The sequence below is a fragment of the Cyprinus carpio genome, chromosome B17 (assembly GCF_018340385.1).
Source record: "Cyprinus carpio isolate SPL01 chromosome B17, ASM1834038v1, whole genome shotgun sequence".
Taxonomy (NCBI): domain Eukaryota; kingdom Metazoa; phylum Chordata; class Actinopteri; order Cypriniformes; family Cyprinidae; genus Cyprinus; species Cyprinus carpio.
The window spans coordinates 21,940,508-21,957,140 of NC_056613.1; the positions used below are offsets into that span (position 1 = coordinate 21,940,508).

At 35.3% G+C, this 16,633-nt stretch overlaps 1 protein-coding gene across 3 annotated transcripts in view; it reads right to left on the minus strand.

The window, feature by feature from the left end:
- Positions 1-203: 203 nt before the first annotated feature.
- Positions 204-16,633, minus strand: part of arel1 (apoptosis resistant E3 ubiquitin protein ligase 1) — a 64,285-nt gene continuing 47,855 nt past the window's right edge. For all 3 annotated transcript variants that reach the window (XM_042742813.1, XM_042742811.1, XM_042742812.1), the window contains 3 exons: positions 15,799-15,888; positions 2,756-2,931; positions 204-1,432 (listed from right to left, as the gene is read on the minus strand). In XM_042742813.1, the coding sequence (XP_042598747.1) occupies positions 1,330-1,432; positions 2,756-2,931; positions 15,799-15,888 (369 nt within the window). In that variant the 3' untranslated portion in view covers positions 204-1,329. The remainder of the gene's footprint in view (positions 1,433-2,755; positions 2,932-15,798; positions 15,889-16,633) is intronic.

Sequence of the window (16,633 nt, forward strand, 5' to 3'; positions counted from 1 at the left end):
TTTTTTTTTTTTTTTTAGCATTTTGTGTCCTTGCAAATGGTTTGTAGTGGTCATAAAAGGACACTCCAGATTTGCATGTGACCTCCTAGAACAGTGGTTAATATTAATGGGTATGGAGGTGGTTCAACAATGCTGGCTTTTGGTGTCCCCCCAACACTGCACCTGTTTTTGTGTTTTTTGTGTGTTAAATAATTTTGTGGTGAGTTGAATTGGTTATGTTTGAATAGGGAGACATCTAAGATGTGCAGTGTTGGGGGTTCTCCAGGACCAGGATTGGGAACCACTGTCCTAGAATATTGCTACAGGCTCTATACAGTGGAAAACATTTCACTATTGTTCTTCAACAGTCCACCATTGTGCATTGTTTTTTTTTCTCTCACAAATGGACTTTACTTTTGTAGCGGCATTAAAAGAACAAAATTTAAACAGCATCAGTTATGTACAAAAGAAGCAAAAACTATCATAAAAAAAAAAACAAAAAAACAAAATCAGAGTTATATGTTGTTTGGGGACTTGTTTGGTATGATGCATAGATGTTGTTCAAAGATTTCAGAATAACAGTAGTTTTGCTGTAGGATCTTGTGTCTTTGTAATAATATTTTAGAACCAAGTACATTTTTTAATGGACATCCAAAGCTAAATCTAATCATAACTAGTTTTCTACATATGCTCAATAATAATGTCCAAAATGAAAACTATGGGGCTCAATAAGAGAGCAAAAAGCACATCTGAAATATGAAACAAACTGCTTCATCCCAAAACAGTTGAAACTGAAACAGTATGAACATCTCTGAAAAAAAACAAATTTATAATTTATAAAATTCCCAAAGAAAAAAAGAGAGATGGTAACATTATAATGTGTCCAATGTCTCTTTTTCATAAATATCAAATGAACGTTATAGGGAAAATATACACACTGTATAAATAAAGCATACAATAAAATAACAGTTATATACACAACCTTCCCTGATCAGTTAAGGCCCAAGTGTAGAGGGTATGCAGTCATTGCCAACATCCCTTAGTCTACTATGTTCCATTAAAAAACAAAAACAAAAAAAACACATTCTCTTTATGTCAAATGCAAACCAAGCATCCTGATACTTATGTAGGCCATTTATAGAAAGAGTGGCAACTATCTGAAACAAAAAATGCTTTTCTTCTCATTTTCATCTTTAAATACATATGTACATAACTCCTGAATCCTCCCAGAGGCATCTTGTGATCAAAGTCCTTCCTTTACAGTACACTGTAAAGTACACTGTGGTGACATGTTCATGAAAAAAGGAGGTTTGGAGATAACTCTGTTTCTGCCTGAGCTGGACTGATGTTTCAAAGCATACCAAAGCCCTCACTCCCCTCACTGATGGCCAGTTTCAGCAGCTTGTGGAGCTCCTCGTAGGAGTCATATGTTGGGAGGCACAGCTGGTTAAAACTGGTTAAAACAGAACAATGTGGGAAGAGGAGTTAAACATGCAAGCCTAATATAAAAATATCACTTTTACCTATAGATGCTTCTGACAAAACTATATTTATGTTGCTAGAAACATTAATACAGTATATTTAAACATTTTTATTATGTAAAAAAATCATGATAGTTAAGTAAATAATGTTTTTTTTTTTCCCTAATCAAATGGAAACAAATGCAAAAACCTTAAAGGGGACCTATTATACAAAAATCACTTTTATAAGGTGTTTGAACATAGTTGTGTGGCCGCAGTGTGTGAATACAACCAGCCTATAATGGTAAAAATCCACCCACTCATTTTTTTTTATAATCCCAATAAATCATAAACAAAAAATTCCAGATTCTCCCTATATACACGTCATCTTAGGGAAAAGTCCCACCCATTTGTGATGCTCTCTACCCTATTTGCATAAACACAGCCCTGATTGAGAAGCAGCAGTCCGCCATTACTGTTTTCTTGCTGATGCTGCTTGTCAGTTACATAGACTCCCTCTTGAAGCTCTGCCCTCTTCTGAAAAGGGGGCTGGGAGCACCAGCTCATTTGCATTTACAGGGGCATAATAGGTCACATTCAAGATGAATATTAGTAATAAAACCACAACATACCTGAAATTTCCATTTGTAAGAAAATTATAGTTAAAGTTAGGCCCACAAAGTTAGGACACTGACACAATTTTCATAAATGTGGATCTGTATGCCACCAGAATAGAATTAAAATGAAACAATGAAGATAAAATTAAAGTGCAGACTTTAAGCTTCAATTCAGGGGGTTGAACAAAAATATAATACATATTTTTATGCACAGTCCCCTAATTTTCAAGGGCTCAAATGTAATTGGACAAATAAATATAAACAAATAAAATGATCATTTTTAATATTTTGTTTAGAATCCTTTGCATGAAATGTCTGCCTTAAGTCTGGAACTCATGGACATCACCAAAGACTGGGTTTGGAATAGCCCACATCTGTCCATGAAATGGCTTTTGAGTCAATTGTCCAATTACTTATGGTCCCTTAAAAGGGGGAGGGTACATATTAAAGAGCTGTAATTCCTTAATCTTTCCTCCAATTTTGATGAGAATACCCTCAACAGTATAACCTCACAGTGTGCACTTTAAGCCCATATTCATTATATAACTAACTTGAACATGTTTTGGTCAGCAGCTAAAATAAAAAAAAAAAATGTGCCTTTGTCCAAATATATATGGACCTAACTGTATATCACAAAATAATGGAAATTGCTTTTGGTCCTACTGTGGAAGAAAGATGATGTTTGATGTGTGAGCTCACCATGTGTGTGCAGTGGGCAGCGTGCTGTGTGTGGGAGCTGCTATAATCTGGAAGGAAGGGCAAAGCGTATTGAAGCCGCCAGGTGGGAGCTGCGAGGAGCCAGTGGTGAACTGCAACAAACGTGCCAATTCTTCCTGTGTGAAGGATGACACCACTGCCCAGAACCATTTCATTACCTAAACAACAGAACAATGAGCTTACTGTAACACTTTCATCCCCTGCTGTGATCTCTCAGCATATTATTGTAAAGTCAAACACATTCCAATATTAAGTCATTATATACAAAAACCATAGATATGTACAATAATTACCACTGGATATCATGTTAATGTGAATACAATGTTGAAAAAGTGTTTGCCTCTGGCTGATTTTCACATTGTCATATCTACAAGCAGAACCAAGGCATAAAAGTGACTGGTAACAAATAAAAATACAACCAGACATTCATGCACTCATCAAATTTATATAAACTTAAATGAGTGTGTGTGTGTGTGTGTGTGTGTGTATATATATATATATATATATATATATATATATATATATATATATATATATATACTGTATATATGAAAGCAATAAGGTACGAGAGGCCATGCTGTATTGTGAATAAATCATGGCTGAAGGCCATTGATAGGCACGACGCGAAACGGCCAAACAATAAAAACTATTAAAACCAAAAATGTATGTATTGAAATGTTACTTTTTTGAAGCAAGCTTGCTAAATGCTGTCCTTCCGCTAAAAGATAGTTCCTGACAGCAACAGTAAAAGGCAAGAGAATGTTCCAAACATGCCTCATCTAATGAATCTTAAATAAAAACAGAGAATAGGAACTCTTCTTATCCGCTGTGTAATTTTTTTCACACATACATCTGCTTATCTCTCAGCATGAGAAAACGTCTTTTAGTTTAAAAGAGACCCATTTGTGGCACAACGTGAGATTGCAAGTGTCATTACAGTGTAAACTGATGGACATACAGAATCGTACCTGAAAAAACAGAAAACTAATAAATTCAGTAATATTCCCTCCTCACTTTGGAAACTGTAGGCTTCCACACAGACGCGCACACACATCAACATATTTCCGCATGAGAAGCATTTATTAGTTGGGGGAAGGGCAGGGTCTCAAAATTAAAGATGAAAGATGCAACATAATGCCAGCAGGGGTCACTCATACGTCATGAAATAAATAAACAGTTAATTCTGCCGAAATACAAAATACATGAAACAGTTTTGATGCTATATTATTGATTTTTTTATGTTGCTAAGGGTGTTGCTCGGTGATACACTGAACCGTTGCGTGAAGCGGTCATAGCCATAGACATATAAAGGGCAAATTCCAAACAGCTTTTCTGCACCCCTTGAAGGGCACTTCGGGAAGGGGACGCCATTTGTAGGACGCCATTGAACAATCATTCAGTTGTTCCAAACAAAAGTGAACAACTGAATCCCTTCACGAAGGACCCTTCCAGAAGTCCGTTAGGGAAGGGAACATGCGATAGTCACTTCACGGAAGTGATTTTCATTTGTGATCATGTGATCTTCGGTTAGATCATCTTGCAATGCTTTGTAAAGCAAAGTTGGGGTTGATTTCGAGTTTACATACAAACTAAATTTGTCTATTTTAATGTAAGACAAAATATTTTTCATCAGTGATAGAAATATGATTTAAGACGGTAATGTAAGCAAGTTTAGTTTGAAAAAGTTAAGTAGTAAATAAGACAATTAGACAATATTTGAATAAAATAATAATAAAAGGAAATATTTATTTGCAACAACTGATGGAGTGCTGAATGCTGCACGCATGCACAGCGTTGTCAAGGTAACATTTGGTCAGTCATTCCCTTCGTCAATGGAGTTCAAAATGCTTATACGAGACAGTAATGCACTACACCCTTCAAATAACACACTTCAAGGGCTTTGCCCTTTGAAGGGAGTAGGATATAGAGATGCTCACTTCCGTTTGGAATTCGCCCAAAATACCTAGACGCCTCATTGGCCATTGGATGGTACGTCAACGCCGCCGCCGTATCGTGAATAAAACACAGCTGCTGACCAATCAGAATCGAGGGATGGGTAATTGGAAATTTGTTTGTAAGTTGGTTAGTTCCATTCCTTGATTCTGATTGGTCAGCAGCTGTGTGTGTGTGTGTGTGTGTGTGTGTGTGTGTGTGTGTGTGTTTTTTGAGAATTACATAAATATTGGAAATTGGAAAAGTTGCTGCTTAAGTTTTTATAATAGCAATTTGCATATACTCCAGAATGTTATGAAGAGTGATCAGATTAATTGCATAGTCCTTCTTTGCCATGAAAATTAACTTAATCCCCAAAAAAACTTTCCACTGCATTTCACTGCTGTCATTAAAGGACCTGCTGAGATCATTTCAGTAATCATCTTGTTAACTCAGGTGAGAATGTTGACGAGCACAAGGCTGGAGATCATTATGTCAGGCTGATTGGGTTAGAATGGCAGACTTGACATGTTAAAAGGAGGGTGATGCTTGAAATCATTGTTCTTCCATTGTTAACCATGGTGACCTGCAAAGAAACGCGTGCAGCCATCATTGCATTGCATAAAAATGGCTTCACAGGCAAGGATATTGTGGCTACAAAGATTGCACCTAAATCAACAATTTATAGGTTCATCAAGAACTTCAAGGAAAGAGGTTCAATTCTTGTAAAGAAGGCTTCAGGGCGTCCAAGAAAGTCCAGCAAGCGCCAGGATCGTCTCCTAAAGAGGATTCAGCTGCGGGATCGGAGTGCCACCAGTGCAGAGCTTGCTCAGGAATGGCAGCAGGCAGGTGTGAGCGCATCTGCACGCACAGTGAGGTGAAGACTTTTTGGAAGATGGCCTGGTGCCAAGAAGGGCAGCAAAGAAGCCACTTCTCTCCAAAAAAAAAACATCAGGGACAGATTGATCTTCTGCAGAATGTATAGTGAATGGACTGCTGAGGACTGGGGCAAAGTCATATTCTCCGATGAAGCCCCTTTCCGATTGTTTGGGGCATCTGGAAAAAGGCTTGTCCGGAGAAGAAAAGTGAGCGCTACCATCAGTCCTGTGTCATGCCAACAGTAAAGCATCCTGACACCATTCATGTGTGGGGTTGGTTCTCATCCAAGGGAGTGGGCTCACTCACAATTCTGCCCAAAAACACAGCCATGAATAAAGAATGGTTCCAAAACACCCTCCAACAGCAACTTCTTCCAACAACCCAACAACAGTTTGGTGAAGAACAATGCATTTTCCAGCACGATGGAGCACCGTGCCATAAGGCAAAAGTGATAACTAAGTGGCTCGGGGACCAGAAAGTTGAAATTTTGGGTCCATGGCCTGGAAACTCCCCAGATCTTAATCCCATTGAGAACTTGTGGTCAATCCTCAAGAGTCGGGTGGAAAAAACAAAAACCCACTAATTCTGACAAACTCCAAGAAGTTATTATGAAAGAATGGGTTGCTATCAGTCAGGATTTGGCCCAGAAGTTGATTGAGAGCATGCCCAGTCGAATTGCAGAGGTCCTGAAAAAGAAGGGCCAACACTGCAAATACTGACGCTCTTTGCATAAATGTCATGTAAATGTCGATAAAAGCCTTTGAAATGTATGAAGTGCTTGTAATTATATTTCAGTACATCACAGAAACAACTGAAACAAAGATCTAAAAGCAGTTTAGCAGCAAACTTTTTGAAAACTAATATTTATGTAATTCTCAAAACTTTTGGCCACGACTGTATGTATGTATGTATGTGTATGTGTATGTATACATATACACACATACACAGTACAGGTCAAAAGTTTGGAAACATTACTATTTTTAATGTTTTTGAAAGAAGTCTCTTCTGCTCATCAAGCCTGCATTTATTTGATCAAAAATACAGAAAAAACAGTAATATTGTGAAATATTATTACAACTTAAAATAATAGTTTTCTATTTGAATATACTTTATTCCTGTGATGCAAAACTGAATTTTCAGCATCATTACTCCAGCCTTCAGTGTCACATGTAACATCCAGTCTATCACATGATCATTTAGAAGTCATTCTAATATTCTGATTTATTATGAGTGTTGGAAACAGTTCTGCTGTCTAATATATTTGATGAATAAAAGGTTAAAAAGAACTGCATTTATTCCAAATAAAAAAAATTCTAATAAAATTTCTAATAATATATATTCTAATAATATATTTTCTTTACTATCACTTTTTATCAATTTAACACATCCTTGCTGATTAAAAGTATTGATTTTTTTTTTAAAAAGAAAGAAAAAAATTACTGACCCCAAATTACTGACCAGTAGTGTATATTGTTATTACAAAATATTTATATTTTAAAAACATAGCTTCTTTTTTTTTCTCTTTTTTTTACTTTTTATTCATCATAGTATCCTAAAAAAGTATCACATGTTCTGAAAAAAATATTAAGCAGCAGAACTGTTTCCAACTTTGATAATGAATCATCATATTAGAATGATTTCTAAAGGATCATGTTATAATGATCCTAAAAATTCAGCTTTGCATCACAGAAATAAGTGATAATTTAAAGTATAATACATTTAAAAACAATTATTTTAAATTGTAATATATCACAATATTACATTTTTTTGATCAAATAAATGCAGTCTTGATGAGCAGAAGAAACTTCTTTCAAAAACATTAAAAATAGTAATGTTTCCAAACTTTTGACCTGTACTATATATATATATATATATTTATATATATATATATATATATATATATATATATATATATATATATATATATATATATATATATATATATATATATATATATCCATTGTCCTCATTTGCCATGTCTCTGTGTGAAAAAGTTTTGCCCCCAGGAGTCAATAACTAGTTACACTCCCATTAGCATTGTTGAATGTTTCTACAAACTTGACATCTTGGTGAAGTACATGGAGCAATTTTTGCTGTTGTGGCTTGCAATGTTTCTGCCTAATGGGAAAAACTGCATGGAAATGCTCATAAATAGTCTTAAACTCAAAAAAATATTTTGGAGTCTTTAAAACAGGAAAAAAGCTTGTGACAAGCAGTACTCTCAAAGAGACATCTTTATACCGTGCAGTGCACAAAATTAAGATTCGAGAGATGGTTCAAGTCAGAGCTCAATAAATGATGATAAGTTTAGAAATGTTGTGCATCCACTTATTATTAGTGTGACATTTTAGCATGCAAATGAAGGGGGAAACTTCAAGATATCGGCCCTAAAAATCGGCAGCACATATCGACCATCGGCTGACCCTGACCTCTAAACATCGGCATCTGCTATAGAAAAATCGGTCAATCTCTACTTCACACATTGCGGGAATGTCGCATTTTGGTGCAATATGGGCATACAACATGTTCAGAATTAATAAACTTTTAATAAACTACAGAACAGCGCAAGCCAGAAACGGTGCGCCTCACGCGGGCAGGACTTATATGCTCCAAGAACGAACACTGCACTAGTGATAAAAAATACACAGGTCTGTTATGAGTAGTACTTTTAATATAGACAAATTATTATTAGCCTGGGCTACTGTACATTTTTTATGACTGCCGTATTCTCAAGTATTTTCCAAGCAAATTAAGTGCACGTTTTTATCATGTGTAAAATTACTGATTAGCGGATAAAGGCAGCTTGTTTGTTTTTTTTTACACCAAAAATATACTAGGGCTGTGCAAAAAATCGAATGCGATTTTCATGTGCATCTCCTCAGTAAAGGCGCTCCTGTGATTAGTAGTATATCTCCAGCACGTGCGTTCAGATCAGGATTGTCAGGTTTTCAAAACAAAACCTGCCCAATTGCTTCTCAAAACTAGTCCAATCGCGTTTCATTCCGGAAGATAAAAATACATGTTTTTGGCAGGGTTCCCTTGGTAATATTCACATTTTAGGGGCTAAATATCACGTATTGGGGTCGCTTCAACCCGCGAACATGAAAAACAACCACAGACTTGGCAACACTGGTTGGCATTTACTACACAGAGCAGTAATTCACTGACAATCTACACAAAATCGATTTTAAAATCGCAGGCGATTCTTTGTCGATTTTGAAAGCGATTTTCTGTAGCTTGTCGGTGGACTACGGCTCTGTGTAGAAATGCCGCTCCACCTGAACCAGTGTTGCCAAGTCTGTGGTTGTTTTTCATGTCCACGGTTTGAAGCGACCTCAATCCCAATAGCATGATATTTAGCCCCTAAAATGCAAATTTTACCAAGGCAACCCTGCCAAAAAAACATATATTTTAACCCCGGGATGCAATTTTTATCGGGGAACCTCCTGGAAACGCAATTGGACTAGTTTTGGCCTAGTTTTGAGAAGCAACTGGGCAGGATTTGTTGTGAAAACCTGGCAACCCTGATCTTAATGCACGTGCTGGAGATATACTACTAATTACAGGAGCGTCTTTACTGATGAGATGCGCATGAAAATCGCATTCGATTTTTTGCACAGCCCTACAATATACTATAGGCTACTACTTACAGAACTTTTTCAAACTTGATGTGCTGTTGTGGTAGGCCAGTTTCAAATCGCATATCAATCTGGCACACTGCCTTTGTCTTGTCCTCACTAAATTTAAAGTGCGACCACACTGCTGAGGTCTTCTGAATTTTTGTCTTCTCTTCCAGATGAACTGAATCATGACGTTCACTCATGGGAAATTCATAAGCTGCTTTTCCACTATCGGGCCAAACGGTCTCCTTTGCTTAACCGTTCTATTCCGTGCTGATCCGGGCCAGTCAGCATGGATACAGTTTCATTTTCCACTGTGGTGCTGATAATGGCGCTCTTTGGAATGCAATACAAATGCATCAGTTGCTTTGGTAATGCAAGTGTAATATAAACAACGATATGGACGATGATCAGATCTGTTTTTGGGACTCCTTTTTTATATGATATTTACTTCGTTCAATAATAGTTTTTCTAATATTAATTAGAAAACATCCCGATTCACAACATTCGTTTCCAAACACAGAAATCAGGTAGAGCCCTGCACGGGCCTCAAGCCTATGCCCTACGGCCGGCTCTTGGCCTACAGCTGACCAGTATCCTCGGCCTGAGTCCAACTGGAGCCCATGTTTTTTCCTCTCTCGCCATTAAAATAGTTCAGTTTTGTTTTTAATTGAAAAGTTATATTTCTTATGGTTTCAGTATTAATTAATTTAGAAAAATATTTGGAACTTTTTTTTTAATTCTGATTTGATCAGGTTTTGATCAATTTAGCCTTCTCAAATCATGACGACTTGCTTAAAATCTATAGATGTAGAACACAAAGCATATTAAAATGTTAGTTTAAACATTTAAAAGTGCACTGTTAGGCGTATATCTAAGCGTTTGTGCAGAAAGTGTTGAAGTTAATGCGTGGAGGCACCAGTGCGATCCCTTCATTCTGTTTTTCATTATAGTGGAAACAACTTGAAGTACGCCGTCATTTTTGTGCATACAGATAAGACTAATATTTCATTCGGAACTGTAAATGGTGTACCCTTATTTTTGTGTAAACTTACATAAATATCAACAAAACGTTGTGCTTCTGTAAAATAGAGAAAATAAACTGGATTCGCTTTCTGCCGTCTCTGTCTGCGTGAACATGTCAAGCTCGGGCTGAAATGCAAAGCTCTAAAAGCAGGTGCAGTTTAGCTTTGCCATGTCCAAAACTGATGGTTTATATTCACAATAAGCTACATATAATACATATAAGACTGAATCCATGAAGGGCTAATAATTACAGTAAAATGTTAATATTATTGCGCTTTGAACAGGCTTAACCCTCTGAAGTCGATTAACGCGTATAAGCGTTTTGGGGTATTTTCTCCTGATAACCCCGAAAAGAACTTAAATTACACTTTCAGTTTTTTTTTGATCGTACAGATAAAGAGCAATACATCAATCGAATCTGTAAAGGGTCTACTTTTTTTGTATACAGACATAATAACAACAAAAACTTTGTGCACTTATAAAATAAAGATAACAAACAAGGAGTGCTGTCTGCAGCCTTTGTCTGCGCTGATCTTCAGTTACAAACGCGTCATTAAAAATGAACTGTAACTCAGTGAATACTCAACGAAGAGACATGAGAGAGATATCTATAGAAAGCCTGACATGTCTACTTTTAAACTTAACAAGTGCTGCCGAAAACAAATATTCTGTGCTAAAGTAATCCATATGAAAACAATGCGATGTCCGTTTTTCACGTCTCCCTTCATTATCTTCTAATGCGACCACGCCCCCGCGCCGAGCGCGCTATTGATATTATAATGTTTCACTGAAGCGCGCGGCTTTTGAATACGCCCCACACAACAGAAGACAACGCAGCGAGATTGTTCTTCAAGTTTTTTTTTATTTTACTGTTTGCTTCGTGATGAGAGGAATAAGACATAATTCACCCCAAAAAGATGTGATGTGGTTGAGGATTTGAGATTTGGATTTCCTCAGAAAAAAGAATGAAGCACTTTATTTCAGCAGAGATCAGAAAAATGAGTAAGTCTATTTTTATTTATTTATATACTTGTACTAGTTTTCACATAACGTGTAAACATTTTACTAGTTAGACTTTTTCCAAAGACTTTTTCCAAACTATAATTCCTGACTAAATGTATAATCAAGTGAAATATTATGAAGTTTCAATAACAATATACACTACTATACCATTCAAAAGCTTGATGTAAATAATATAAATGTAACAATAAATTTAACTGTAACAAATGTAACAAACAATAATGTTCTTTCAATTTATCCCCCCTAAAAAACCTGAAAAAAAATATTCTCAGCTCTTTTCAACATTAATAATAATAATAATAATAATAATAATAATAATGATAATAATAACAATAAATGTTTTTTTTTTGTAGAAAATAAGATTGTTAAAAGGATTTCTGAAGGATTGTGTGACTGGAGTAATGATGCAAAAAAAATTCAGTTTGAAAGTCAGCTTTGATTGTTCCTAATAAACTGTTTAACTGCACTCACAAGTGAATATTAAATTATGTTGTGGGATAACTAAATATATTCTAAATCAACTACAAACATAAAATTATATACATTTATTTTGTCCTCACATTCTTTCTTGTAACTCATCCCTCCCAGTGACACAGCTGACTGAATGGCCCATTATGCAGCTTATTATGCAGGCCTTTGTCTTCTCAGGTGTGAATTCATGATAGTTGACGCCTACTCGCATATGACTTTTACCAACAAAAAGTGTCTTATAAAATTTAAATCAATATATTGTTTTCTGTAAGTGAGTAAACAAGATGATTTTCACATCATTTAGAAAAAAAGTTCTAGGCTACAAGCTCCAGTTCTCAAAAGTCCCGGGAACCAATTTTCACCAAAATGTGTTTTATTGCCTTATTCAAGTGATTTAACATTTTTAGTTTTTCACTAACCACACATAACCTTTTTTTTTTTCTCAAAAACACAATCATGTACATACATGCTGCTCACATATTATTATAGCCTAGTTTGTGCTGATTACAGTGAGATTAGACTTTATCCATTTAGATATTTATAAGAAACTGAAAAAAGTACAAATGTCAGGGCATGACAAAACTTCTCCAGGCCCCAAAAATACCCTTAGACTCCAGAGGGTTAACCCAGGCTAATTACATTAGATACTGCAGAGAGGAAAGAGAGAAATAATTAATTATTATTACAGCAAAAATGTGTTTTTGTTCCATGAATAATTTTTATGTGAGGTTGAAAAATAAATGGTGCTATAAGTCAGTTTTATAGGCTTTTCATCAAAAGCAGCATCAAAAAGAAGCTTGCTCACTGGCAGTCCAGTTCAATAGGCTTTTCATCTATATAAAAAAATATATATATATATATATATATATATATATATACAAAAACACATTTTTGCTGTAATAATAATTATTTCTCTCTGCAATATCTGATGTAATCAGCCTATTTATAATTAGGCCTATAAGATCAGCATTAGATCACTATAATAAACACACAATAATTATCTCCTTGATAACACTGTTATTTTTATTATTGTGACGTGAGATGAATGAAGAGGGCGTCTGTCTTGCGCAAACACGCAATGGAAAAGGGAAGTTTGGTTTATCAAGTTAATCCAGTGGTAGAAGTGATTTCAGAAATCCCGATTGTGTTTTTTTTTATAATAATAAAATAATATATAACATGATTCTGCAGTTTGATGGTTTTTTTATTTTTTATTATTATTTTAGATAAAGCATGTCCATTTTACACTAAGCATCCAGTACACTATGAATTCAGTCCAGCTGGAGGGGGTTGGGGTTAGTTATGTATAGCTTGTGGGGTCTGAAATAAAGGTGTGAATATCTTGTTCTTTCATATGGTGAATGTCTGATCAGCATTTTAAACTTTTTTTTTTAGGTTTAGGCAAAGTCAAATGTCTCGTTTGGTTTGGCTTTTGCAACAGCATACAGAGTAGTACATATAATATAATATGGTTTTGTTTTTTCTCAGGAGACATGAGGCGCATCGGAGAGAGAAACAAAGGAACTGGCGAAAGACTGGCATTTGCCAGAAAAAAACTTTTGCTCTTAATGTGCTGCTTTGTACTATTTTCAGTTTTGCACTGTTTTAATTGTACGCTTAACACTGCAGTCCTTTGGCAATACAAATGTAAAAATATATTGCAGTAATAAGAAACATCCCTAGACATTAGGCCTAATCATTTTTAGTTTCATTATTGGGCAATTGCAGCATTATTGACATGAAATTCAATCAAAACCTGAAATATAAATTCTGACAGAATGTATTCATTACCAATATATTGAACCATCTCTTTTTGTTTTTCTAAATCCCAAACAAATTCCAGACATCAGAAAATTATCTGTCTATGAATGTGTTTTATAGGCTATTTTAGATTTGGGAAACACACATGCGTTACAGACTCGTCAAAAAAGACCCGAGTTTTTGGGAGACAACATATTTTGTAGACTTTCTGTGATTACAATGCACAAACCAGAAAACAATATCTGCAGAAAGGAGAAGGGTTGACCATTCACAAAAAATAATTTGGGCCTATCAATTTTATTTCAATTTTCGTTTTTGTGTTTCAGAGGAAAAATCAATGTTAAGGATGTTACATCTCTCCGTTATGGACCGTTCTGAAAGCAGAATTTATACAAACGCATATATAATGCTTATAATCTAGAAGGAATTTAATAGGGCTGCCCCCCATGTAAGATTTTTTTAGTTACTAGTAGTTGGTAATTTAGGTCATTATTCAACTAATCGCACGTTTATATTAAATTAACACAGTCTAATCAATAATGAGTCTTAATATATTCCGCGCTCAAGCACACGCATTAAGTTTGCCACAAAGCACAGGAAGAAGTAACCTAATAATTGTGAAAAAGGAGACTTTTTAATTATTTATTAATAAACTGATGTTTTCTTGTCGGCTGCAAGATGACATTCACGATACTGACTTTCTCCACATAGACCCGCCTTTCAAGAGAAATGCAACCTTCACAGATTATATAATCAGGGAGTATTTGTTTTCATTTTGAATTGCTTCGTTTAAAAGAAGACATTTCAAGCTTTCTGTTGATATATTTCTGATGTATGTGAGGCACCCCAATATTAAGTTATTTCATTATCAGGAGAAAATTCAAGTGATCACGAGGCCGCCTCCCTGTAATGCATGTGTATTAATCTTCCACACAAACACTTGAATATGAATAGAAATAGAGCACATTTCTGTTAGGTTACAGTATGGGATCCGCATTAAAAATAAATCTTCACAAGTCTACAACCACAGATGCAGTTATAGCTTGTAAATTGAAGGCTATTTGACGTCTTAAAATGATCTAACGGCCGATGTCGTTCCAAATCGTTGATCATTAGTTGTTCTTGATCAAGATTAAATGGATGCTCATAAACTTGTTTTAATAAATCTCTTTTGCATTAAATAATAAAGATACAAAGCAGGTTAAGTTAAATATTATTATACAGATAATTATAAAATGCTATAGACTGCGAATAAGATTGCAGTTTCACATTTTGCATATGTATTACAAAGTTAATTATTTTTTTACATGGAATTATACAAAATAAAACCAAACAAGATTTTTAATGAAGATAAAATATGTAGACAAATAAAAATAAATGTTGCGTGTCGCGCTGCACAAATCTTGCATTCTGATATTTTAAGGAATAGTATACACTCCTGCATTTAAATGCGGCTGCAATTTATTTTGTATTTTTTTTTAGTTTTGTATAAATATATAAATGTACAAAAGCAAGTAAAGGCGGCTCCCTTTAAAATCCCTTTAAAGGAATTTTAAAACATAAATAAAATATATATATTTTTTTTTTTTACTTGTGACAAATATAGGCCTAATATGTGAGAACATTGACATTTTGCATATAGAGCCATGTATGTAGACTAGCTCACTAAAATAGGCTACCCACTTTTAATGCTCCCATGAAAAGTAAACCACCATTTCTTAAGGATAATATAACAATGTTAAAAGTTAAATGTTTCAAATCTAAAATATGATGTAATACTGTGCAACTTAGAGAAAATATAAGCAAAGGCTCATTTGGTTTGACATTTATCCTGCTTGAATTCGTTCTAAGAAACGCACATAACGCACATAAACTAGGCTACTAAATTTTCATCTGTGAATATTAAATATTATAACTACAGTGTTTTTCTTTCATTTTCCCCAACTTCAGTCGTCAAATGTAACACATTGGTGAGGCAAAGCTGACGGCCATTTGCAAAAATGTGCTTTGATGCCTTTGTTTGATAACTTGTGTTTAAAGCGCCACTCAACAGTAAAAAGCTGCAAATGCACTTTGCAGACGTGGCGGCAGCGCTCGCGGCAGTAGAAAGCACACTCTGGTTGGCCACCTACTGTATATACCTGGTAACATACATATGTATATATATTTGATATGAATATGATATACCCCGCCCAAGTAAAGTCTATGTGTGGGAAGCACTGATGAAGATGTGTTTGATAATGCCATGCTTTCTGTATAAACCAATGTGCATACTTTGAAGAAAGGATGAAATACATTTAACGTGAAGTCACTTACCTTTTCTCTGAAGTGCCATGACCCTCCAACAATTACAGCATGAGCTTTAAAGTCCTGCACGTTAATATCTCCTGTACCACACATCAACAACTGGGAACAAGACAAAAAGTCATAACTTTAAAGTGCATGTAAAAGGCAATTCAAAGATTTGTTTCTAAACCCATTATAAATGTCAGAAATGTATTGCTAAAAATACGTTACAAAGACTGAGAACTACGTAGTACTGAATTGTGGAGTTAGACCATTAAAAAGTTTTTCACCACTTTTGCGTTCAGGATTTTTTGGGTGGCCTGAACGATGGCCTTTTTCTTGATGATGCACTGGAGCCACTGAGCATGGCTCCATGGCTCTCTCCCCTAACACTATAATAATTAGAGCACATTAGCATCAGTGGTTTACCTGCTCAATCGCGAGTTAGTCACTACCATTAGTTACTACAACCTACAATTTGCTTGCTAGCTATGCCTTGATCACATAAATGCATATTACTTGGTTGCGATCATTTACAAAACAGCTCGGTCTCCTCATTTAAATTTCCTAAAATATTATGATATCAGTAAGAGGTGGATTAAATTTTGTGACGAGCCACCTTGATGTAGAGCTAAGGATCACCACCAATACCCGCCTTTTGTAGCAGACAGCACATTCTATGGCCCAGTATATGGCAGGGCCCCTCGCTGCAAAAAAAGGGTAGTAGCGCCAAACACTCATCCAAAAATCCAGTAGGCCCCTCTCTGAACACAATAGTGGACAAAGGTTTGTTACATTTTGATTAGAGCTTGGTGGATTAATATAAGCAAACTGTCCAAGGCCATTAGATAAAGACACCAGGACA